The sequence below is a fragment of the Colossoma macropomum genome, unplaced genomic scaffold (genome assembly GCF_904425465.1).
Source record: "Colossoma macropomum unplaced genomic scaffold, Colossoma_macropomum, whole genome shotgun sequence".
NCBI classification, from domain to species: Eukaryota; Metazoa; Chordata; class Actinopteri; order Characiformes; family Serrasalmidae; genus Colossoma; species Colossoma macropomum.
The window spans coordinates 28572368-28596957 of record NW_023494785.1 but is presented as its reverse complement, the minus strand read 5'-3'; the positions used below and the strand labels follow the sequence as shown (position 1 = coordinate 28596957).

The 24590-nt window shown below is 39.5% G+C and overlaps 1 protein-coding gene across 9 annotated transcripts in view; it reads left to right on the top strand.

The window, feature by feature from the left end:
* Positions 1 to 24590, top strand: part of ptprma (protein tyrosine phosphatase receptor type Ma) — a 263649-nt gene that overhangs the window by 99784 nt on the left and 139275 nt on the right. For all 9 annotated transcript variants that reach the window (XM_036589675.1, XM_036589718.1, XM_036589694.1 and 6 more), the window contains exons 4-6: positions 6179 to 6257; positions 12626 to 12747; positions 13726 to 13900. In XM_036589675.1, the coding sequence (XP_036445568.1) occupies positions 6179 to 6257; positions 12626 to 12747; positions 13726 to 13900 (376 nt within the window). The remainder of the gene's footprint in view (positions 1 to 6178; positions 6258 to 12625; positions 12748 to 13725; positions 13901 to 24590) is intronic.

Genomic DNA, 24590 nt, shown 5'->3' with positions numbered 1-24590 from the left:
TAATGTATCTGGGCAAATTATTAACATTTGCACTTCTAGTCCTACTACACAGGGTCAGTGGGTCTTTAACAGTCTTTGGCAAAACCGGTTCGCCAGTTTTACAGGATGGAAGTTGTTGTTCTTCATTGATGCTGATTCAGCATGGAAATTGGCCGTTACAGTTGATGCTGAAGCCCCATTATGGAAATCCAAAATGATCAAGTTACCATGGAGATGAAAAACTAAAGGAAAATAGGCTGTGCGTGTATGTATAGTGCAAAATAAAGCTACTTAGTTCATTAACGCTCTGGTTCCTGTGTAATTCTGATTGTTGAGGAGACTTAGAAGCTTATGTAGTCAAATTTGGTGCTGTGTGCCAGTTTTAAGACACTATTCTAAGCAGTATTTACCCCAGTAAGCTTCTTACAAATATTATGTTGGTTGCTATAGCAGCAAAGTAATCTTTTATTAGTTTCCTGATCTTGTTCTGAATGTCTACCTGTAGCCTTTGATCTTCCAGCTGAAGGGTTGTAGAAGATACAGAAGGGTCAGATTGTTAGCCAGTTAGAGCGCACTCTGCTTTAGCAATTCTGTGAACTTTGCGCTTTAACTGTAGCTTTGCTTTGTATAGCAAAGCCTTAGAGCACTGATGGAGATGAGGTTGAGAGTGTGGAGTTAACCCTCCTCGCAGTGACAGACGAGCAGCGGTTACATGTGTTCATCATGTGGCTACAGCTTTCCAGTGGAATGAGGAACGGTAAATGCATACTGAGGTCCACAGAGAAATAACCACCATCTGCTGGCTATTTACAGTGAGTGGCAGGAGACACCTCTCCATCTCCTCATCTCCTTGCCTGTGCCACAGCAAAGCATAATTGGTGAAGAATGCAGTTACGACTTGTTAATATCGCCGTGATTAACAATAGAATCTGTAATCTGCGTCACTGTAGCTAATTAGCAACAGAGAGGTAATTATGGGTTTCTGTAATTGCACAGTATCTTAAGTGTTTGTCAAAATGAAACCACCTGGTACTCAGAAATTACTTTCTCTCTTATTTTGTAATTACGGGGTTTGTGTTTTTATCTTTTCTCATCTCCCTTTGCTCTTTTCTTCTGCTGCACAATGAGGGAACCATCGCTGGTTCTAATTGCTCGTCCGGTTTGGTCGCTTTTTAAAACTTTTAATCGATAATACCTTGCAGTTTGAATATGTTATATCTTGTGGCCTGGTGCCCTCTGAACTTCTCTGACATTTTGTGCTGTTCAGCCCGCAAGTATGTTATATCATTCTGCTTCTATTAATAGCACCTGGATCACAATAATAGGTGAGAGAAAAAGGACTGCTTAAATGGTGCATGAGCAGCACCTAATGATGGGGTGGGTAAGAGAAGAGAGCTTATACTTCACAGAGCCATTCCATATATAAACACTACCAGTCAAAGGTTTTAACACACCCAGTCTCGTAACGAGAACGTCTGGGGACAAACAGTGAGAATTTTTGGGCTAAATGTGAGTGGGAACATAGACTTATTAGGGTGTGAAATTTCCAAACCAGTACAATGTCTCGTGAAGGTGGTTCTTAAAGCAGGGACAATGATGTGCTTGTCAACATTGTCCCAAGGGTCAATAAGCCTGCTGTTCCATTAGCCCATGGATGTAATGCAATTTAGCATGGCTGAAAATCCCCCCAAAAAACTCCAAATAAACATGTAGGATTGTCTTACATGTGCAGCAAACACATTATGTCTCTTAAAAATAAACATTGTGTCACACCAAGGAAAAGAGTTCTGTTATCTCATGATAGCATTTTGCATGCCTGCTTGTTTTGATTGTGTTACCAATTGTACTCTGGATGTTAAAAGAGCAGAAACTGGATGAATTTGAAGATGAGTTTTAAGACAAAAAATGTTTAAAAGCTGTCTCCAGACGTGTATTCTCTTTACAAGATTACGCCTGGCACTGCAAGACAACGAGAGACTTAATTGAATATGCATTTTTCGTGATCGTAAAGATATTTATGATGTAAGGCTTATGCTTAAATGCTATGTAAATTTGTTTCTAAGACAAACACAAACTGTGAGGGGTGACACCTATGTACAAAATTTAAATTTGATTTAAAAATGAGAAATGTTCACATTACTGTGAAAAAGAGTACAAATTACAAGTAATTTTGTTTGGTGTTTCTGAGGTTATATATAAGATAATCCACTTGCATATGGAAAGGGAAAGTCAAGGGAAAACTGACTAAAAAAATATAGAGAAACAACCATGAAAGACCTGATAGACCAGTAAAACTCTTACCGTCAGATAAACAGCACTTAAAGCTTTCATCTTTTGGAGATGAAAATCAAGAGAAAATCAAGCTCCACTCTTACTTCAGATCTGAAAAAATCTACAGGTGTCTCTGTCCATCCTTCCGCTGTGAGAAGACAACTCAACACTATGGGTCTGAAAGGATGTGTAGTTGTCAAGAAGCTGTTACTGGCTCCCGAGTGGCGCAACCATCTAAAGCGTTGGCCCTATCATCAGGAGATCGCGAGTTCGATCCCTGGTGATGCTACAGCCATCCGTACCCGGGATTCCAGGAGAGCACAACTGGCCTCGCTCTCTCTGGGTGGGTAGGATGGCCCCTCCTTCTCCCCCCCATCACTTAACGCGATGCTAGTCAGCGCAGGCGTCTGTTAGCTGACGTATCAGATCTGGCGGTTGGCGCTTTCCTCCGAGCGCGTTCGGCTGTCCAATGACGTTGCGTGAGCAGCAGTTCGAAAAGAAGCGGTGGTTGGTTTCACAGGTCTCGGAGGAAGCCTGTGTTAGCCTTCACCCTCCTAGCGTTGATGGCATCGTGTGACTGGGGGAGTCCTAACTAGCGGGTGGAATTGGAGACGACTAAATTGGGGAGATACTGAACTGAACTTGGGGAGATACTGTTACTGAAAAAAGGAAATAATACACAAACAAAGAAGCTGCTGGTGTTCTCAGAACAATGGACTGACCACCCCAGAGTCCAGACCTTAACATCACCGAATGTGTTTCAAAATGCAACCAACTTCTAAGACTGAACATTTGAAAAAATGTCCCTGCAGAGTGGACACAGCAAACACTGAAAATTTTGATATTGTATTTAGTTGTTGAGGCTTTTTTGTTATTGTCTGATAAATCTATTTTCTGCTTTTTTTTATTCTGAAATAACTGATACTGAACAACTAGTGCTTAACAACTGTTTTGATTGGAAATAAATGAATAAAGAATAGTCTCTAATCTATACACAGCACTGTGTATTTTTGAAATGCACCATATAAGCCCCAACAAGTGGCTTACAGCAACAACAAGGTCTCAAACTATCTTCTTCAGTCCTATTGGAAAATCTTCTCAGGTAGCTCGTCACGAAGCTCCTTGAGAAGATCAAGAGTGTGAAAAGCTGGGTCAAGGAAGGGGGGGGGTCTATTTTCTAAAATTGGATTTGTTTAACACTATTTTTGGTCTCTGCTTATTTCCGTATGTGTGTACAATAAAACAGTACAGATAAGGAAAGCTCTTCCATAAGGTAGACTAAGCGTGTCTAAACTTTTGACTGGTGCATCATCCATTGTTAATCATCTGGCAGATGGCAACTGCTTCTTCAAACACACTGCAGTTTTTTATGTATTGTGACTAGACATTGTTGACTCTTCAGTGAGTATAAACTATGACAATTGTTTAAAAAAAGAAATGTCTATAGAAGCTCTTCTTCTCTCAAGATGATTGCTTGCACATATAATGCAAGTCTTTCTAAGACACCATCACAGCTACAGTAATTTAGCATCTATGAATTCAGCTAATGAAAACAGTCCAACAGTGGAGAGCTTGTGGCTCAGTGGCCATATTTAGAGGCCTCTGGGGATCAGAGCTTTTTTACTGTACTGTGTGGTGACAGACATCACCACTACAGATTTAATCTCCCTCAGGCTCTCTGTGACATTTAACATGACCAAGACTGGCTTTTCATTTGCTTTAAATTAGCCCCTCATAAAGCTCTAATTAGTGGCCAGGCCGCTCACAATTGTTCCTCAAAAGGAGGCGGAATGAAAATCAATTTAAAGCCATTTGAAAGGCCTAATAAAGGCATCTCGTTTGAACGGGTTCACAGTGTTATCTCGCGCTAATGAGTCATTTGGAAGAGCTTTGTTCAGCATGCATTGGAGTGACACACTCGAGGCCTACTAGGCAACATAAACTATGTTAGATGAAAATTGTCACCTGCTGGTGGATTCTTTCCCTCCTGCTTTTAGTAGTAAGGGACATTTAATAAAGAATGGAATAAAGCTTGCCAGCTCACCTAGTACCTTCCTACCTCAAACTGCTTTCTTCTTGCATTATATCAAGGGCAAACTCTGAATGGTTGTCAAACTATTTACTCTTTTAGTCAGGAGAAAGGAAGCTGAAGTGGAATAAGAGGGCATGTTTCATTGCACAACAGATTAGCCACATATTTGAGCTACTTATGGCTCGTTCTTTATCTAATGCATTTAAGGAATGTGAGTAATATCATCAGTATTCCTGATATATGATACGATATGGTTTCAAGTGCAAGGCTCCAAGACACAGAGAGTGTAAATGACTTTCATGGTGTTTACAGTCTGAGCTTTTCGCTGTACCCGACGATCTCCAGGCCCACATGTTTGCATTATCTTATTTTTGTGTTCCGCCTTCAGCAACCATAACAGTTTATCTGGCCTCTCACGGTCGCATTTCTTCTCTAGGTCGTATTTTGCTACCAAAGCACGATCATATCAGGACTTATGACCTTTAAAACCAGTAAACCTACTCTTGACCTCCTTTTCTGTCCTCTCATGAGTTGGCCTGCCCTCAAGGAGTTGCTTTTAAGAGTTAGTTGGAGACAGAGTGAGGAGAAAAAGGAGAGAAAGAACTAGGAGAAGATCACAGGATAAAGGGGGGCTGCTTGCCTGTGTCCCTCCTGATGTAAACCATGTTCCTGGCCGGCTGCCAGCAGTGTGAGAGTGCAGGAAAGGCTCCCGTGTGCTTTAACCGGTTGGTTCCTGTGTGATAGAGCTGGGGACTGCACAGCTCCCACCCTTTCCCTTCACTTCTGTCTTTCTCTCTGCACCCCTGTGGGGTATTGTGGTGGGCCATGAGCGAGAAGTCACGTCTTTGGAAAGACGAGCTGGCATACAGCTCACAAGCGCTAACACTAGCGACATGAAAACAACACTGCGAACAGTTTGTCATGGAAACCTGACTCCGCCCTCCCTGGAAGCCGGTGGGAAATGTCTTTCCTCACACCGGCAAAATGTGTCATTGCTCATACAGGAAATACGACTCCTGAGCATTTCTTTCCAAAAATATAAACCATTTGTACAGTTTTTTTCCACAAAATTATTTAAGGTCAAATGATTGTAGGGGAGGTGTGTCGACATAAAAGAGAATACTAATATGTTGTTGACTCATGATATGGATTTTACCAAATTGTGGATACAATGCAAACACAGTCCAAACACAGTGAACCACAAATACCCTAAATTGGTTTGGTTTCGTAGTTTCCAAGCTTAAACAGCAAAGAGTGCTGTGTTATACCAGGCCTGTAACCATAGTAACAGCCCCCACTGATGGTAAATACTCGTGTAATATTCCCACATGCAAACATAACTAAATTTTAAAATGTGTTGGGTAATTAGATATCCTGCAGATATATGCAAAAGTTTGGGCCCCTCAAATTACATTTTTGTTGATTTTCTAAGTGAAAATAAGTTTCTAAGTCGTCTAAATAAGTTGTTCTAAGTTCATACTCTAAAGAATAGTTCTGGCTTTAATCGGCTGGTCTTCTCTATTGATATGAGGATTGCCCTATAAATTCCAGCCTGGATCTGGATTTGAGAGTAGATCAGCTACATACACTCCGCTTCTCGTTTTTGTTGAATGTATGGAAAGTACTGAGTGCCTGACACACTCAGCTTTCCCCTTGAGAATATAGAAGCACAGGCGTCAGCAGGGCCCCTTAAACTTAACCAGCTGTTCTTTTTGCTCTGCTTTCTGCGACAGTTTATCACAAATGGAGACGAGCCTCTCTCTGGAGTTCAGGACCTGAACCTCTCAATCATTCCCACAACACTGTTTTAAACTCTATTACATCAAGGGGGGGAAAGTGTTTTGATTTCATATTTCTCCTGTTTATTATGTCTACATTTTCTCTCGCTTTCTGTAGCTCATCTTTGAAGCTGTGACCTCAGGACAGCCAGGGTTGCTGGCCATCAAGGACATCTCACTCCAGGGACATCAGTGCAGTACGTTATCTATTTATCTCTCTGTCCCGCTTTCTCTCTCTCTCTCCTTTTTACTTGTCATACATCCCTCTCTCTGTGACCAGTGTTCTAAAGAAGAAAATACAGGCTGTTTTAAATGTGTCATTTGAAAAGACTGATATACAAAACTATATTTGTCCTGAAAAGGGTCTTAACATCATCTAGTCTGGATTATGATAGAAGTCCACTAGGAGCAGACTAGATATGTGGCTATCACATGTTACTGACAAGACAATAGATGTCGAGAACCACCAATGTCTAAAATATTGGATGATTAGGTGTTTTCAGTGATTAAAGATGCTGAACACAAAAGCATGAACATGTTACAGCCATGCTTTACTACTATGTGTATGCATGTATAGAAGCCATGGAACTGAAAGAGGGCAGTTGTAGGAATGCACTGATATGAGAATTGTGGGCTGATGTTGATATCAGTTATTTTTCATGTACATACCTGCCATGCAGATACCAATAAATAAACATTTATAAAATGTCCAAATCTGGATTATATCTACCTGGATTAGCATTCTGCTTTTCTGGAGTACAATGAATACATAATCAAATATCTGTGTGAAATACCTGCCAAAGCTAAATAACATGTCAGAATTATGTATGCACCCTAAAAACATAGCTGACTTTACTTGATCCAAATGTGTACATTGGTCCCACATTAATAAAATGTATTACTTTAACACAATGTTTTCTTTCAGTTTTCTAATTTTTGACAAGAATTATGTTGATATGTAATATATTTTATTCATGTAGAACCAGTGTCCACTTTTGAATCAAGTCTGCATTTTTTTTTCAGTGAAAATTTGTTTTAAATTGACTACAAAAGGGCAAATTCTGCTTTAATTCATTAGGAATGTTGGGAATTGAAGTGTTTCTAAAGAGAAAGAGAAAAATAGTGTGTCAAAGAGAAAGAAGAAAGCAGTGTTTAATTGAACTAAATTTATTTCAATTGAAATAACACTAAAACTGAGAGTATACTAACACTCATAAGAAATCATATGTTCATTTTCTCAACTTGAAAATTTCATTTTGCATGATTTCTTTGAACCTGGGCTTGAAAACAAGGTAGTGATGCTTGCAAAGCTGTTTGTGTTTCACTTTCCCCATCTCACTTTTCTTCTTCTCTCTTTCATCTGCTAATCCACTTCACTTTTGACCACTCACTCCTCCTTCTTACTTCTTCTCCCTCATGCTACCTTACTCCTCTTTTATTCCATCTCTCATTTCATAAATACTTCTGCTTTCTGTCTTCCTTCTTGCTACCTCCTCTCCTTCTCGCTCTGTCGCTCACTCTTTTCTTCTCCTTATCTCCGTCTCCATTTTCCTTTTTTCACCCTCCTACGCACACACCTGTGTTTTACCTCAGCATAAATAAGGCATCAGCATCTTTGTAATATATGAAACTGGGTTAAATAATAAACTAGATTAGATGTGCAGCTGTTGTTATTGCCGTGTTGTGATGGGCAGCCACTCTTCCTTTACTTTCAGTAATTTTCTTTTAGAGTGTGTGAACTGTCGGTATTCTTCTTCACCTCAGAGACTCATAGTAACACTTTTATTTTGAGGCCCATCTTCAATGCTAATGAAGTGCTAAAAGACCAATATGTGCTAACAGGCTAATATGTTACCACATAGTTATCAGCGTGAGTTACAGTAAAAGGATATGAATAGTGCTGTATGTAGTCACACATTCCTAATATATGCCCACCTGAAATAAACTGTAACCAGATGCTCAAGCACTTTCTACATAAAAACATGTCCATGTAAGATGCTTTCTTATACTATCCAGTGACCGGTTTCCTATAGTATTTAGGTAGAGAAACCTGTTTTAAAGTGAACACTGTTATGAGTTTTTAGTGAATTGCAAATTACAGTAGTTTGCTTTCATTTGATTATGAATTATGGGAGCTGATAGTTTACTGTATGATTTACAGTAAGTTTCTAATGAACTATCCCAGAGTTTCTACAAAAGTAAAATGTAAAACACTAAGGATATTGTTTTAAATTAAACAAGATTAACAAATTAAGCATGAATTCATGACAAGAAGATTTAATGTGCAGTAATATGCAAAAGTCAGAAATTGCCCTTCATTTAGTTTCCAGTCAAAAAAAACATTAAGAGCAAGTTATTCTAGTTACTCTCTTATTCTTATTTTTCGAAAGTGTTTAAATAAAAGTTTATTACAGTAATTTTATTAAGTCACTGGACTCTAATCGTCCAGTGATTTAATTACAGCACTGACATACTAAAGAAAATCAAACATGGATATTTCGTGTCCGTCTATCATCAGTTGTAAAGGTGTGACAGGAAATAACTCTGGCAAAAATACACACAAAGAAGGCACATGGTTAGCACATGGCATGAGATGTTAAAGTCGCATGACTACCAAAGATATCACTAAAGTGTGCTTACCCTCAGCTTATACTGGGGAACACTAGTGGGGTGACCCTCCTCCCCTTTGTGAGGTGGAGCAAGCTAGTTTGTCCATAAAATGCCAATGTACTGTTTTTAACACAGCATTTTAGGCTGGGGACAGGTGGTGTCTCAGACCCTGTCCTCTGTTTAGTGAGGGCCGCTCGACTTTGACATAGATGGCCTCCTTGACACCTCTTTCAAACCACCTATTTTCTCTGTCTAGTATATGTACATCATGATCTTGAAAACTGGCTATCTGTTTTAGATATGTGAACAGACTGCTGAGTCCTGTCCTGAGGAGAACACCCTTTGGGAACTTTCAGAGATGCTGGATTAGTTGCTGTCTCTGAGAGGTTCTGAAGGGTGTTTCTCTGAACACAACATCCTTGTGTATTTAAGACCTATGGACACACTAAGACACTGTTTGGTCCATTCAAAGGACTGGATTCCCAAACATCTTAAGTGCAACCTTTGTGGTCAAGGGCAGTGAGGAGTGCAGAGACCTATAAGCGAAACTAAACAGCTGCTCAATTGACGCACGTCCCAGCACAGGTGAGCGCGCTCCTTGGGACAGGACTCGTCAGTCTACACACACCTAAAACAATGTGCCAAGGAGGCCACACAGTCCTGTCACAATTTTACACCGTTGATGGTGCTTGGAAGAACACTGAAACGTCTGAAACGATTTTCTGTAATAGTCCAGTGATTTTATTAAACGCTTTTTAAACATTTGTTTACCTGGATGTTGAATAAAAATGAACATACATGGATTTTTCAAGAGTATTTCTGAGGCGGTTAGATATAATCCACTTGTGTAAAAAGGGGAAAGTCAAAGGAAAGTAAGTGAAAAAAATAGGAGTTTCTGAAATTATTAAAAGATAAAAAATGTGACTCCTAACAAACGTGCAAGATCTGGTAGACCACCAAAACTGTCACCATCAGATAAATAGCACTTAAAGCTTTCATCTTTGAGAAAGAGAGGAGAAGATCAAGCTCCACTCTTGCTTCAGATCTGAAAAAATCCACAGGTGTTTCTGTTCATCCTTCCACTGTGAGAGGACAGCTTCACAATCATTTACTATAATTTGTTGTCATTTTGATAATATTGTATATATGGGTTTTAATTTATACAATCACAGTAAAATTACTGTAGAATATACTGTAAAAATATTTACTGTTTATTTACACAACTTTACTGGCAATTAAGTAAGCTTAAAAGGGCAAGTTCTGCTCAAAGCCATGAGGAATTTGATTTTATGAGATGCTTGGAACTAAAGTGTTGCTAAAGAGAAAGAAGACAGCAGCGTTGGAAAGAAAAAGAAGAAAGCAGTATTTAATTGGAGGAATCCAGAACCCTGTTAAAACCCCTTGAGGTTTTTTATTGTAGGGTGTAGTGTTAAGAAGGCACTTTATGAAAACACTTCATAGTTGCATCATGTTAATCATTAAAACATTGTATCTTTTTTCAAGTGCCACTTGACCAAGCACTTAATATTAAGACAACTCATTGTGTTGATGCAAAAGTTGTGATTCAGTCGGTACCAGTTTAGCAGATTGTGAAGCGTACACTGTAAGCAAGAGTATCGTCCATTAGCAGAGGTGAGATTGTGAAGCCCACATCAAACCAGGTGTGAGTGAAGAGAAGCAGCAGTGCAGGGGTTTGTTCTGAAGACCGCTTTAATTGCCTACCACAGAGTCATGTTGCATGCCATGTACAAGACTCAGATGTGGGAATCAAGGTCACGACAGCTTGCTTCATCTGGAGACAGGGGAGCTAATTAAAAAAAAACTCCTCCCCATAATTTGATAAGCATGGACTTTCATCCTCATCAACTATCCCACCTTCCATTATACATTCACATTGACCCAGATTCCCGCTTCACTTTGTTGTCAGTTCTGCTGCCAAATGTATAATAACATAATAACAAAGGTACAGTCTGCTTTTATCAAAGATATGAGAGGCTTTGTTTATTCAGCACTAATGGTGAGATCTTAGGAAGGGAAAAAAAACATGGTTTGAAAGTTTCCACATTAGGGTCTGACCAGTATATTGTTTGGCTGATAAAACCAGTTAAAGTTCCACAGATTTATCAGGACTGGCAAAAACCAGTATATATATTTCATCACTAGCTTCTGAGGATTTTAATGGCTTCACTATCCCAGAATCCTCAGCTAGCAGATACCAGTTAAAGCAATGCATCCTGAACTGATAAACATAAAACACCAACAAATTAACATATTTGGGGAAAATTAATTTTATATTTAATATTTTATGTTTTCCTAATATGTTAAACTCAAAAAAATAGAAATTATGCACTGCATTTTGCAGTAAAGTGCCATATTTAAGTTTGTTTCCTGTAGAGAACGTGTTAACTTGTTTTCATTGAGAAAATCAACTAAATCAATTTCAAACCTTTGCATACGACTGTATATGATTGAACAATTTGAGAATTTATACTTTTTATTTGACTTTAAGAAGTTTAACAATTGGGAACTGACAGTCATATCAGCCAGTAAAGCACTGTGTATCGAAAACTATTAGAGCATTAAATAAAATCTGAAATATAAATTCTAAGTTATATCACCCAATATGATCAGTTATCAGTATCAGAGACAAAATTTTCATATCGCTTGGGCCGCACTGAACATCTCAGTCTAAAACATTATTCAATACCCTTGAACTTGAGCTGGAGCTGACGGGTTGCACTTGCTGGCTAGACAGTCTACCAGGGCTTTCTGCCTCATCCCATAACCTCACACCATAATATCTTAATCTAAAACTGCGATGCAGCTGACATAGAAGAGAAAAAAGGATCAATTTTGTGATTAAACCCCTACAGATTTCTCAGCACGGGTGGTGGAAGACAGGGAGCATATTGAATGTGTTAACTTGAATTTCCTTTACTGTATTTACATGTGCTCATTTCTTTGTCAAAAATTAATAATCAGACTGTTTTCAAATGTAAAAATCCAAATATATGTTTTAGTCATTGTTTCTTTTTCAATACAATGTGCTTAGGTACAAAAGCCAAAACAAAAGTTCTTTCAGAAGGCACATTATATAAACACAGGGGAACCCCTCAAGGCTTTGTAGGCCTTTAGAGAAGGCCTATAGATTTCTGTGAAATAAAAAAATACATTTTAGTTCACTTTTATTTAATATAGGCACTGTCCCTATTGTATTTTAACTCTGCAAGCACTGTTGTAATTTCATTTTTCTTTTGGTTAGAAATTAAAGGGTTAAAATCTTGAAGCGTCCAATGGAAAATGATCCAATCAAGATTTTTTTCTTCATGGTATCCAGACATAAACAGCTGAGAGAGCTCTTCTATTGGTTAGGACTTCAGAAGCTGAGCTGAAGGCCTAATATGTGAGATCAGTCGTTAATATCATTAGGATCTGGCAGTGGAATCAACCAGTCACATTTTAATTAAGAGTAGGAATAATTTTGTGATAAAAATCGTCACTCTAAGCCTCTAGATACGTCACTGAGCCTGACCACTGCTTTTCAGTCAGTTAGAAATGGAAAACAGTGGCAGCAGATCTGTACCAGGGCTCTTTATTAAAAAAGTCTCTGTAAAAATGCTACAAGGTAAAATATACAATAATGTGTCTTTTACACGCTGTAAATGTCCGAGTTTAATCTAGAATGGGCAAAAAAACTTCTATGTAAATTGCTGTTAGCTTAACGCTAACATATTACTAGAAGTGCAAGCGAAAAAAATTAGCATCATCATGGAGGTGATTTTTCCTCTTTTTTGATCATGTTCTGACATTGATGGCCCAAACTGAAGCCCTGGCTCTGATCGACACGTTTTGCAGCTGACATGTTACTCTAAAAATATCTAAAAACTAGAGCCATAATGTGTGAAAATGTAATCCCAAAGAGTGTGCTAATAGCTATGTGTGTTTTGTGTTGCAGTGAGCACTCCACATTTCATGCACATTAAAGGTGTGGAGGTCAATGCCAGGCAGACTGCGACTTTCCACTGCACCATTAACGGCCAGCCCAAGGACCACCTCAACTACAAACTGTGGTTACAGGTAATACATCGCTTCTGTTTAGTGTCTCACATGGCATTGAAAATGACTTTAAACTTTAAGGTCCATCATTTTCTTGATAACATTTACTGGGGAAACCTTTATTGGTTATTGTTAATTAGCCTCTAATAGGGGTTTGTTAACGGCAAAGATGAAACACAGTCATTTGAGGAGATGGCTTTGGTGACAGTAATGAAGAAATATTCCTGAGGAACAAATGTCCCATCTGCCCACGGCATGTGGATGCACGCATTGAAGGGCACACGTTTGTGTGTGTGTGTGTGTGTGGGTGTGTGTGTGTGACAGCTGTAGGGAATCAGTGGCGAGCGAGTGTGTGCCCAGAGAAGAATAAACAGCTCTCTCTCTCGCTGACAGAATCCACCATTTCACTTCATAAACAGAGCAAGAGCTGACACAACAGAGCAGGAGTGCAGTCAGACAGAGCAAACACACACATACACAGACAGGCACATACTTTGTGTCAGACTCTTGATTTGGCTGAACAGTCTCATATTGAAAGTCAGTTTAGATTAGAGTTTGGAAACAATGGGCGGACGTAGCTCAGATGACATGCTTTGGCCTCTTTATTGTCTGGCTTGAACTGCATTTGACTCTGAAGACTTTTATACACTGTAAAGTGCCTTGTCCGTGACCCCATCGCGACTGGCTGTGTGTGCACTTTTTTTCCCAGGAGAACAGAATTTGCATTGCTTCTTCGTTCAGATAAACACTCCTGAGGAATGTCCAGACGTTATGGTTAGACGTCAAACGGGGCCTAGTGCAGGTCCTTGAAGAATCCCTCAGGGAATTCAGCCTCTAGAGCTAAACCTTTCATGTTTCCGTTTTGAATTTTGGCTAATTTTACAATAACTTTGTGTTCTGTCCCAGATGAAAGCTCAGAGGAACAGTTTTAGCTGGCAGGAATGTGTTTGTTCACTTTATTATTATGGGCATATTTCAAATTCCTATTATTGTTTGCAGGGCATTGGAGGCCGAGAGGCTCCGATGAAGGACACTAAGCCTGTAAACCTTAGACGCTACATGGCCACGTTTGACGTGGAGAACACCACCAAGGGGGATTCGGGCCGTTACCGCTGCATCGTCCAATCAGATAAAGGAGTGGGCGTGTCCAGCTATGCTGAGCTCATAGTAAAGCGTAAGTGTTTACTGTAATCTTACAAGTCTTACTTTTTGTCTCATTTCTGCAGTGCTGTTCTACTGCAGCTCACAACACCTTTAGGTTTGACACGGCTTTAAATAACAAGCCGTTCATTACAGAAAAACCTTCAGTCTGGTGTTTAAAGGAAATTGTAAAGTCAATTGTAAGGCAATTACAACTTGAAACTGTTGTCTAGCATGTAGTTTGGATAGCAAATATGCTAGCTAGCACACTATTATAACTGACATTGCTAGGTAATGTAGCAGAAGTTTTAGTAAGTCGCAAATCACATTATTTATAAACTTGCTCTGTTTTCAACTAGATGAGTTATTACGCTAGCTAGCTTACATGCCAAATAACTGCAGCCCACCATCCATTTCAAGTTGTTTTGCTTCTTTCTTTTAACTGGTGCATTTACTGCATGTAGCATTTCAGTTTTGTCCTTCGAAGATTTTTCTGTAATGAAAGGCTCATTATTTTTCAAACCTGACAAGTATTTAGTAGAGTTTTGGAAAATGTAATGCCTGCATCTAAATTCAAAGCTAAATTAAGATTCTGTACTAAACACTCAAGACTCGACTCGCACTCACACCCCAGAGACTTGTGACTCCACTCAGACTCAGACGCATGAGTTGACTTGTGAGCATATGAGCCACAAGGATTGCTCTGGAACAAGCAGCTGAACTCTTTAGAAGAGGGAAATCAAGTTCTGCGTGTTTAGGGAAAGGAATGACAGTGCCAGTAAACTCATTTAACTTCCACCAGCTGGTCAGCTCTGCAGAGCTGATTAGCCAACCTTTCTCATTTTCATTTGATTCAATTAAGGCAATGAGCCTATGCAGTGCTTTTCAGCAAAGTTTACTGATTTCACGTTACATTGCATTTTTTCATTGCCTATTTTGTGCAAAGTAAATATTTCCTTGTTTAAATGTTTATACTGTGACACTTGTATAGTCACAGTTGTCTTGTGTGAGAGGGAACAGAGCTACAGAATGATTGCCAAAAGCCAGCTTTCGAATGAGGCTAGTTAAGCTGAAGTTCAAGCTTAGAAAACCTGACTAGTTCACTTTTTAAGAGTTTAACCTGATCAGTTCAGCTAATGAGGTGACCCTCCAGCGTGCAGAAAGTAGAGCCACTTTAATTGGAGTGTATGGAAAGCTTGGAGCTGTGGTTAAAAGCTGTTTTTCAAGCCTGCTATCCAAACCTCCTCTGTCTAGCTGCTTGTTCTGACACAGCAACAATGCAAATGAAAAAGGTGCAAATTTCAAATACTTTTCCATCCGAATGGGAATCTCATTTAGTAGTAAATTATAAAAGGGCAGTTGGAACGTCCTTCTTCCTCCAATTAAATACCCTACTGTATTTCCTTAAAAAGCTGACTGTGTGTGGTCTAGGCACAGGAACAAGCTCCTTATTTTTCCAGAGGAGTTTTCCAGTGCGTGTGCCAGAGGTTGGTCTGCATCATTTCCATAGCTCAAGTTCAGCACTCTGATTTGAATGGCCTTAACTGTACCGGGCCTGGATGATTGATGGCTTCAATCCAGCCTCTCCGGATCGAGGGCTGTCAGTCAGGGAGACGGGGATGCTGGTAGTCCGCCCCCAACCGGCCTGAACACACCATCTAACATGTCTCTGAGGAGTGTGTCTGTGTGTGTCTGTGTGCGCGCGCAGCCACTGGTGTGTTTGATATATATGAGACCTGTCGATGTAAATGAGCTGAAGCATGCTGGAGTGTTCAGCACTAAATCCTGCAATGATTTTTCACGCACAGCCGAGCCTGCTTCCCCTCCACTGCCCACATATTATTCATCACTATTTAGGCGGCATTACAGAAGGTGGCACTTCTATGAGCCTGTAATTGGAATGCATTACAACAGCAACGACTTCTTCCTGTCATTTGCCCAAATTCGATTCAGTGTGTTTATTGCTCCAGCTGCGCTCTAGATTTAACACCAGCCTATTTTCCAGACGAATATCTGATGCACTCATTGAACACGGCCTGTTCTGTTGTTAAGGTTGATACACTGCCGATCAAAAGTTTGGAAACACTTGTCATATTAATTATTGTTGTTTTATTCAATAATGGCTCATACAGTATAGATTGAAACATAACAGGAGGGTGTCTTTAGATGTTTTGTTCAGTATTTGAAGTTTTTTGGAAACAAGGTAGTTAACGGTAAATAATATACGTAATTATCTATTCATAGTAATGAGATGAGATGGCACAATACCACTTAACGTTTTCCAATACCAATATTGATACCAGTGTTGAAAGCTTTAAATGCTTAAGCTTTTTTTTTCACCAAAGCACTTTTCTTTAAGCTGCACTATGTAAAACTTCGGGTATTTGAAGACCTCTCTGGTGGAAATGTGTAATTGCACACAATATGGAGAAGAACATTATGTATCATCTATTCAATCTGATGATTGTGAGTGCATTATAAGAGTATTCAAAGAGAACTCCACCAAACTCAGTGAAGGATGCGTCTTCTGAGGATATAAGTGATATCTAGTTTTAAAGTAGTTCAAACAACTCAAACTCTCTACTACCCAACGGGAGCACATACACAGCTAACAACATGAAATCTGATTGCAATAATTTGAGCTTATTTCAGTTATTGAAGCTGATGATATCACAATTATATGTTTACATCATAACAAACAAAACTTGAATAGGGTGTGTTTTTTATTAGCTTGGTTGAATGTAAATTGGTGCATGTAAATTAAAGAAAGCAGAAATTGCATTCATTGAGACATGTCATGAGTTTCATGAAAGCAAATGTTCTAACTTCTGACTTGTGCTATAACCCCTTTAGAGGGCAGTGGTGAGTAGGTTTGTTTATCGTTAATTACAGTTATTGATATTAATCATCAGCTAAAATGATCATGACAGACCTGCACACTTCACAATGTATTTCAGGACAGTTTTGTTATAGGATTGGATCAGCTTCATTTTTTTTTCTCTTCAATATCCGATCCAGCATTTTCTGCTAACATTGTTCTGATAGTGATACCTGGTATCGCATCAGTGGCATCAACAGCAGTTTCCTTTTATCTGCTTTGTGATTCAGTCGCCACTTTTCAAATAGGAGACATTCTGTTAACTTCTTGAGTTATTACAGAACAAAATTATCAAATAACAAATAAACTTGGTTTTGTATTATTGAAAATAGTCCTTCCAAACTTTTGAGTGGTAGTATATATGAAAAGTTTTGTTCCAAAATGTATTATAAACCACTTTAAAGATTTTTTTTTACATGAAATACATTGTTGGATGTGGGCTTTATGCATCCAAAAAATATCAATACTAAATTATGATTTATGCCACCTTTATTAGAGAAATTGGTTTTCCATTATGCGACAGCTGTTATTCTTTTTAAAACTTCTTTTCATATCCAAAATTGTTACAAATGGATGTACAGCATTTTGGAATAAAGCTCCTCACGTCATCACATCAAGGGCATTTCTTGCAGTTCCACATGGAGCTGGAGAAGGGTAGCGGGAGACCACAGCATCCCCTGGCCCCTCCAGGAGAAAGCTTGCAGGTTAACAAGGCTGACCTGCTCTCCTGTGGCAGCACGATGGGGGTCATAAATCATTCACGCTGCGCTGCCAGTCCGTGTTTTACACACTGCTTGGCCATTATGAGTTTCCGAGAGCTGCTAGCGCCCACAGTGACATGCTAGCTTACACCTGGAGCGGTCACAGGTGTGCTGTCTGCTGCTGCAAGAGCAAGGGAAAGTTTTTATGTTGTGTCTGGTTGTTAGGAACGGGAAGAGAGGAAGCAAAAGATAGAGGGAGGGAAAAAGAGGAAAAGAGAGAAGGATGAGTGTTTAGGATAGTGAAAGGAAGTGCTTAACTTTCAGTCAGGGTGACTGTGCTATTGCCAAGGGCCCATGAGTCTGGTGCAGTCTCCAGTTCACTGAAATAGCCGCAGGCCACTTCTCAGAAATAGGATTCACCTACAGAGAAGTTGGAAATCCTTGGTATGTCCTGATTGCTGCGATTTCCCATAAACTTTAATCTTTAAAAGTAACTGTTATCGCTGGTGATAACAAAAGCAAGGAAAAATCCAATATTTAGTGTTTCTCACTTATAGCTCTTTGAAATAAGTGGACAATTTTGCTAGAAGATGCTCAACTTTCAATTGTTACCAGTTACTTCACATCAGTTACTTCATACAGTCTTATTTTGTGGAACGGAAAAAACGTCTTTCCTGTTTTGCCATTGATTGACATTGAATCTGATGGAAAATGAGATAGAAGTGCAGACTCAGTACAATGCAAAGCTAATGTAAATACAACTAATTCCATAATTATATAATCACTGTGTTATTAAATAGCTAATTACAATAATCAGATTGAAAGTATTGCAAGTAAAACCTCTCTACTTCTACGGGTTAATTATCACTGTCAAGCAAGTCAGAACATCTGTAAGAAGTTTTCTAGCACTGTGAAACCAAACAAAACCAAACCAAGAAGCAAATACGCAAATAACAGAGCAGACAAATAGTGGCCAAGTCACATTTACCCTCAACATAAATAGATTCCTTAAAAGGACCCCATAAACTGGCAGTGTCAGAAAGAGAAGTCTTTTTGGATGCATATTAGAGAGATGATGTGGGCGTATGGGTCAGTTTGCATGGTCATATCCCTCTAAATATAGCAGAATGCAGAGTAGAGTGTAGTGAGTGGGTGTGTCTGCCAGGTGCAGTGGCATCGAGACATGCAGCTGCACTCAGGGAAATGCAGACACACACACTTGGTCAGCAGAAGCTAGTGAGTGACAGCAGTCATGCCCCAGCAGGATGGCCTGGACTTACAGACCCCTTCTCTGTGACCTTTGAGCTACACTACAGAAAGCATTGGCTATTACTTACATTTGTGCTATTTACATGGGAATAATGCCTCACATAACTACTAGAAGGAATTCTGTCCTATTGTCTATTTTTATATGTAACAGTATAACATGCAGCCCACAACAGTTTTGACAGACCGGTAGAAGTCTGTGTATTTTCTGAATCTGTATTTAATGTAGCAGTAATCATATTTTAGATTGCATGGTGCATTTTTCTTTTTGTACGTATCTGATGCTTTTTCTGGGTTTGCATCCCCCATAAAACGTTTGTTAATGTCAGTTTCTTCATTTTTAACTTCCTTACTTATTTTAGCCATTTGTCGAAAGCAGCCAGTTGCAACTTATACATACATAGTTAGCCATGTTACCACAGTAAGAGCCCACAAATAAGTAAACACTTATTTACCAACTGTTTAAAAACACTTTATTCATTTATTGATTTATTTCATGCAAACCAGAGCAAGAGACTAGTCTTCCTACATGTAAACATAACTGAACATACATAAATATCACATCATTGTACCTAACATAGATTAGATTGTTGTAGAAATGCAGCTGAGCTGCACTGGTTGAACATGATCAGTGCTGCATGCCCGTACAAAAAAGAACCTATATGGTACGGTGCACATTTTAGCCTCAGAGTCAGCTTTCAGACATCAGAAAAAACAGCTTGGGGGAAAAACAGCTAAAGCAGCTAAAGACACTATAGGATTGGACTATAAAGTTTGTGTGACATTCACAATTCTATGTATTACTAAAGTAACATTGCTACATTGGAGATAACAATAAACTACCACCACAAATTCTGTTATAATAGTATTAATTATGTAAGTCTTTATAATAATTCAGTAGTGGATTTCAGCCATCAGTAACTTCTGTCATACAGTGTCACAAGCCATAAGAGATTACTTAACCGCTTAACACAGTTGGAGTCAATTGATGTGATGATTTAGGCATGCAGTTTGCATGATGCTCATGAGCAGCTATAAGCTTCTTTTATTTATTACATATATTGGATATTTGGTTATGTTTTGGATAACGGGAAAATATGATTTTTGGTTGAGCTGTCATTTTAAGCACTCATTTTTTTTCTTTCAGAACATTTTTTCTATAAAACATAGACCCTAGACCCTGGACAAGGTGTGCTGTGATCTATTAAGATTATTTTATGAAAGTTTTGTTAAGCAGTTTTTCTCTAGGGTATGCATTCACCAGGGTCATGGTCTGTTGGACGCTGACAAAGCTTTTTTTAAAACCATCCCAGATAGGATCAATATCCATACAGATGTGTCAGGGATCAGGTATGATATGTCGACTTGTGGTTAGATGAGGCATCACAGGCTTTATTTTCACATCATGGTGTGAGCCGGTGGCTGTAGAAAGGCCAGATCAGTGAGATCAGTATTGAAGCCGTCTCTGTGATTCTTCCCAAAACTCAAATGACCGCAATGACAAGGGGAGAGAGCGGAGCCGCCGATGCATTGCCTTCTCTATACGATTCCTCTGCTTTGAAACCTGTCTCTCCGCCAGATTGAAATGTCACTTTATCTCACGTAAAGCCTGCACCGAATGAATGTGGCGTGAAAGCTTGTTACATTTGGAGACAATACCTTGTCCCCCCCTCCTCCACTGTGGGTGTCTACACCTGTTCTCTGTCTGCTGGGCTGAAATTGAGATGTCAGACAGGGCCACAGGGAGTGAGCTTACAAGTGTGAGTGTGTGAGAGAGGGACATTTAAATTGCCACATGCAATATTGTACAGCAGTGGAGACGGACACGCTGGTGTTTTGGAGGCTGGTGTTTTGACAGAGGTTACACAGAGACCATGTCTTATATGTTGGCCTGCAGACAGAGATACATACTGAGCCTCCAGACATGTTTTTTTTTTTGTCTGTGTACACCACTTGCACCTTTGCACTATGCCAATGTTCTTGTATGTGCAAGACCAGTTCCCTCCTGAGGGCAAATTAGGCTGGCCTCCAATTCAAGATCAGTGAGTGTTTGGAAGAGAAACAGTAACCTTAACCAACCAACAAATGTTTTTTTTTTTACTTAGTACTGCTGTTATATTACATAACTAAGAGGTAACTATACGCAAAAATACAGCATCACAAATACAAAATCAAGACATTTACACAACACACAATATTTGTGAACAAATTAGTATAGACAAAATGAACAAAGCCGTAGTGGTACAGTTAATAAAGCCGTTGAAAAAACTTAAGTATCTCTGTTCACCCTCTGTCTGAAAGGCTTGAGTTGCCTTTGATGTTTGGGTGTCTGTGTCTTTAAGCCCCGCCTCCCAATGAGCCTGCTGTTCTTTAATTGGTCAGCTCGCACGCTCTGTTCTGATTGGTCAACTGCCACAGCAGTCCCTCCCCTGTCTTGCAATTATGCACAGCAGAGGCCACAGCAGCAGATAGGCTGAAGTGTGCACTTCAGCTACATTCACACAATATCCTTCCCGCAGGGTTGTGCGGACACGTTAGAGCGTAACCACTGTGAATAAATCAGAAAATAAAATTTTATTTCTCAGATTCACTGTCTTGTCACTCCCTCTCTTCCTTGTTCACTCTTGTTCACTCGACTACCGCCAGCCAACTTTGAATATTATGTTTAAATGGCAACTGACAAAAACTGCTAATTTTGCCTTTGAGTAGCCTAATGTAACACCGTCTCTTAGACTGGCTGGTTATCACTGTTCACTGGAGTGGATTTAGGGCAGGCAGTGAAATTTGGGCCACAACAACAAAAAGAACCTAAGAATCTCAACTCAAAGATTCAGCTCCCTTCCTTCTTACCAAAGTGCCGTTTAAAAGAACCACATTGTTACGAATGTAACATAACTAGCAGACAGACCAATCTCTCCTGAGCACCTGTGAACACTGGTGTGGCTATTCCTACGATGACGTTGGTTCTGCTGTAACAGTTTGAGCCAGAGTCCGATCCTGAAAGTCAGGTCAGCATCTACTCCACACAGTTACAAAACTGAACAGACTCCTCTTGGCCTCCAGTAGTTGCTGTGCTTCATGTGAGGGTGTGCCAAGCTTACCGGTAGGCAACCAATAAAGACTGTGTTATAAGCTGACTTCACCATGTAACAGAGAAAAGGGTTGGAGTTTCAAAGAGGCGTTTCAGGAAGCTGAGTAAAATGGTTTCTTTTGGAGGGAATTACTACCTCTGGTGTGCTTTTTGAGGTTTGCAGACCGTTTACATGTACAAAAAGCTACATAACACACTAAAGGAGAGTGTGATACTGGCCAGTGGACACTTAGTAAATCACTAAGGACTCACCATCACACCGGAAACCCTTCATTCTTCATTCAGTCAACATCGGAGACACGTGAAATGGTGTGAAAAGAGTTTACAGCCACTAGTTGCTGCAGCGGTTTTGGAAAGAGCAACGAAGATCATGCATTTTGATAAATTTATTGAGATATCATCAACGTAATGCCCAGCCCTAGTACCCTTAACAACTATACACTGATACATGAATGATTAGAAGACACACTTTCTCTTTCTAACATCTGCATTTATACTTGCCCTACAAGTTTGGACAAGGGGATTTTTCTCTCTTACTGTGTCCCATGGGAGGCCAAATCCATCAGGCAGAAGAATAGAGAGAGACATTGTTGTTCTTTACCACCGTCCAGTAGTGCATGGCTCCAGTCACACCTGGACAGAACTGTCAGGAAGACAGATGCCCCATTACCTACGTTGTAATTGCCACTCTCCGTGACTCAAATCAATATCATATCCCATGTTTGCTGCTGCCTTATCTCAACCTAAACCTGCTCTCATGCTGTGAGAGATACATGCTGCATAGTGGAAACCTTTCCTGCTCTTCATTAGTGCAAGGCATGCTTCACAGGGCAGATTTGAGCTGGTGATTTAGTGAAGTTCTCAACACTCTTGGAAGGATGCTTACACAGAGTAAAGAAGCTCAGTGGCATTGTTACAACTTCTTCGAACAAACAGTTATAACACAGTTTTGCATTAGTCAAATTCTTAATGTCTTCACCAGATATGAAATTAGATTGGCTTTATATTCTTAAGCCCCCTTACAAGTCCAGGGCGCACCAGTGGGCCCAAAGTTTTATACACACTTCTATAACATAAGAATAGCTCAACCAGTTTGCATTGAAGTCCCTGTAGTTACTGAGTAATAAGCCTTTGTATGTAAGAAGCCTGGGATTTTAAGGGGTTAACCCTTAAAATCTAATTAGGCCTGTTATTCAATAATTACATGAACTACAATGCAAACTGGTAATCTTACAGAGGAATTCCAGTGATTAAAAATTTCCATGGAATTAATCTATTAAGGTGTTTACAAACTAATTCAGAGTGGTTTCAGAGTTTTTCTACAACACAATATTTCACATCAAAACACTCAATTATGCAGAAGTTTTGAAAAATCACCCAAGTTCTGCTTTAAGTTTCAAAAGTGTGTAGTAAAAGTTTTGACTCCTTGGTGGCTTCTGGCCACTATTTGTTAATAGATGTTTACATTCTAATAGTGTGGTTCCCAACCCTGGTTCTGAAGTACTTCTTCTCATATTTTGGTGTTCCCCACTCTAAGATGTGATCCAACTACTAACCTAATTAAGAAGCCCTTCCTGATTTGAAATGGTCCTGCTGAAATGTGCAGGAGACCCCCTCTGAGTGAGTGAGAGTGAGAAATTGTCCATGTGTATGCGTTATAATAAACTACCACTAAAATGGGTCAACAGTTAAATGGAGCAGGACCATAGGGGTGATGAGTAATGAAATTCAGCTCCAAATCTAAACCAATGAAGGTCAGGAAATTAATTGGTTTAAGTCATTACCTCTGTGTAATCCGTCCCCTATCACTGGCTCACACTCCAAACGGGAAGTACAGGCTTTGTGTGAAGTTCACACACAGTTACCTAATTGCATCCACTTAGATTAAACTCTGATTGCAGTTGAAATGGAACACCTGCGTGCTTTGCCATGGTAGTATGCATTTTCTCATGCAACAGTGCTATTTAATATCAGAAAGCTTTACATCAACAAGCCTTCAGTTTGATTGCAGCCGGCACGGAGTATGAGGATGAAACTAAGGTAGACTTAGGGCATGTTTAGGCTTGGCAGGTTTGGTTCGATTAAAATGAACCCTGGTGTGATTGTTCTGTTTGTGTGGTTCTTTAAAACGTGTAAGAATGCTGCTATTCAAATCCTGGTGCACGCTGGTTCTACCTTAGTCTTCCAACTCTGGTATGAATCGTTTGAAATATGAACACAAAACAAACCAAAGACATTTAAATGAACCAATTATAGAATGAACCGTCATTTCCACACTGCATACGTTCTTTGGTACCTGCAGCGGACAAATTTCTGACTCATTTTTGACACGAGTGCTTTGTATCATCTCTTCTTGTGCTCCTTGTGCTCTGAATTGATACAGTCACGTGTTTTTTATTGTCATTTCTCAATATAAATTGCATACATGTGAACAAATGTTCTTTAGGCTCTAAGCACACAACAGCAGCACATTTCAAAGGATTATGTAAAGTGCGGATAGAAATGAAACAAGTGCAGAATGCAATGAATATGCCAGGCAATAAATATACAGAACAATAGCAAAATACACATGACAATAAAGACTAGACAGGACTACAAAACTAAATATACTAACCTGCATCATATGTATGTATACAGGTATGGATTGACATCAAAGCAGCTTTTGAGTGATGAAAGAACTAGTGCGAACATTGTCACTGTAGGTGTGTGGGGTGTGTGATCAGTTTATGGTGGAAAAGGGTCTAGATTAGTCGAGGTGGATGTTGGGGGTCATTGTGTACAGAAATCT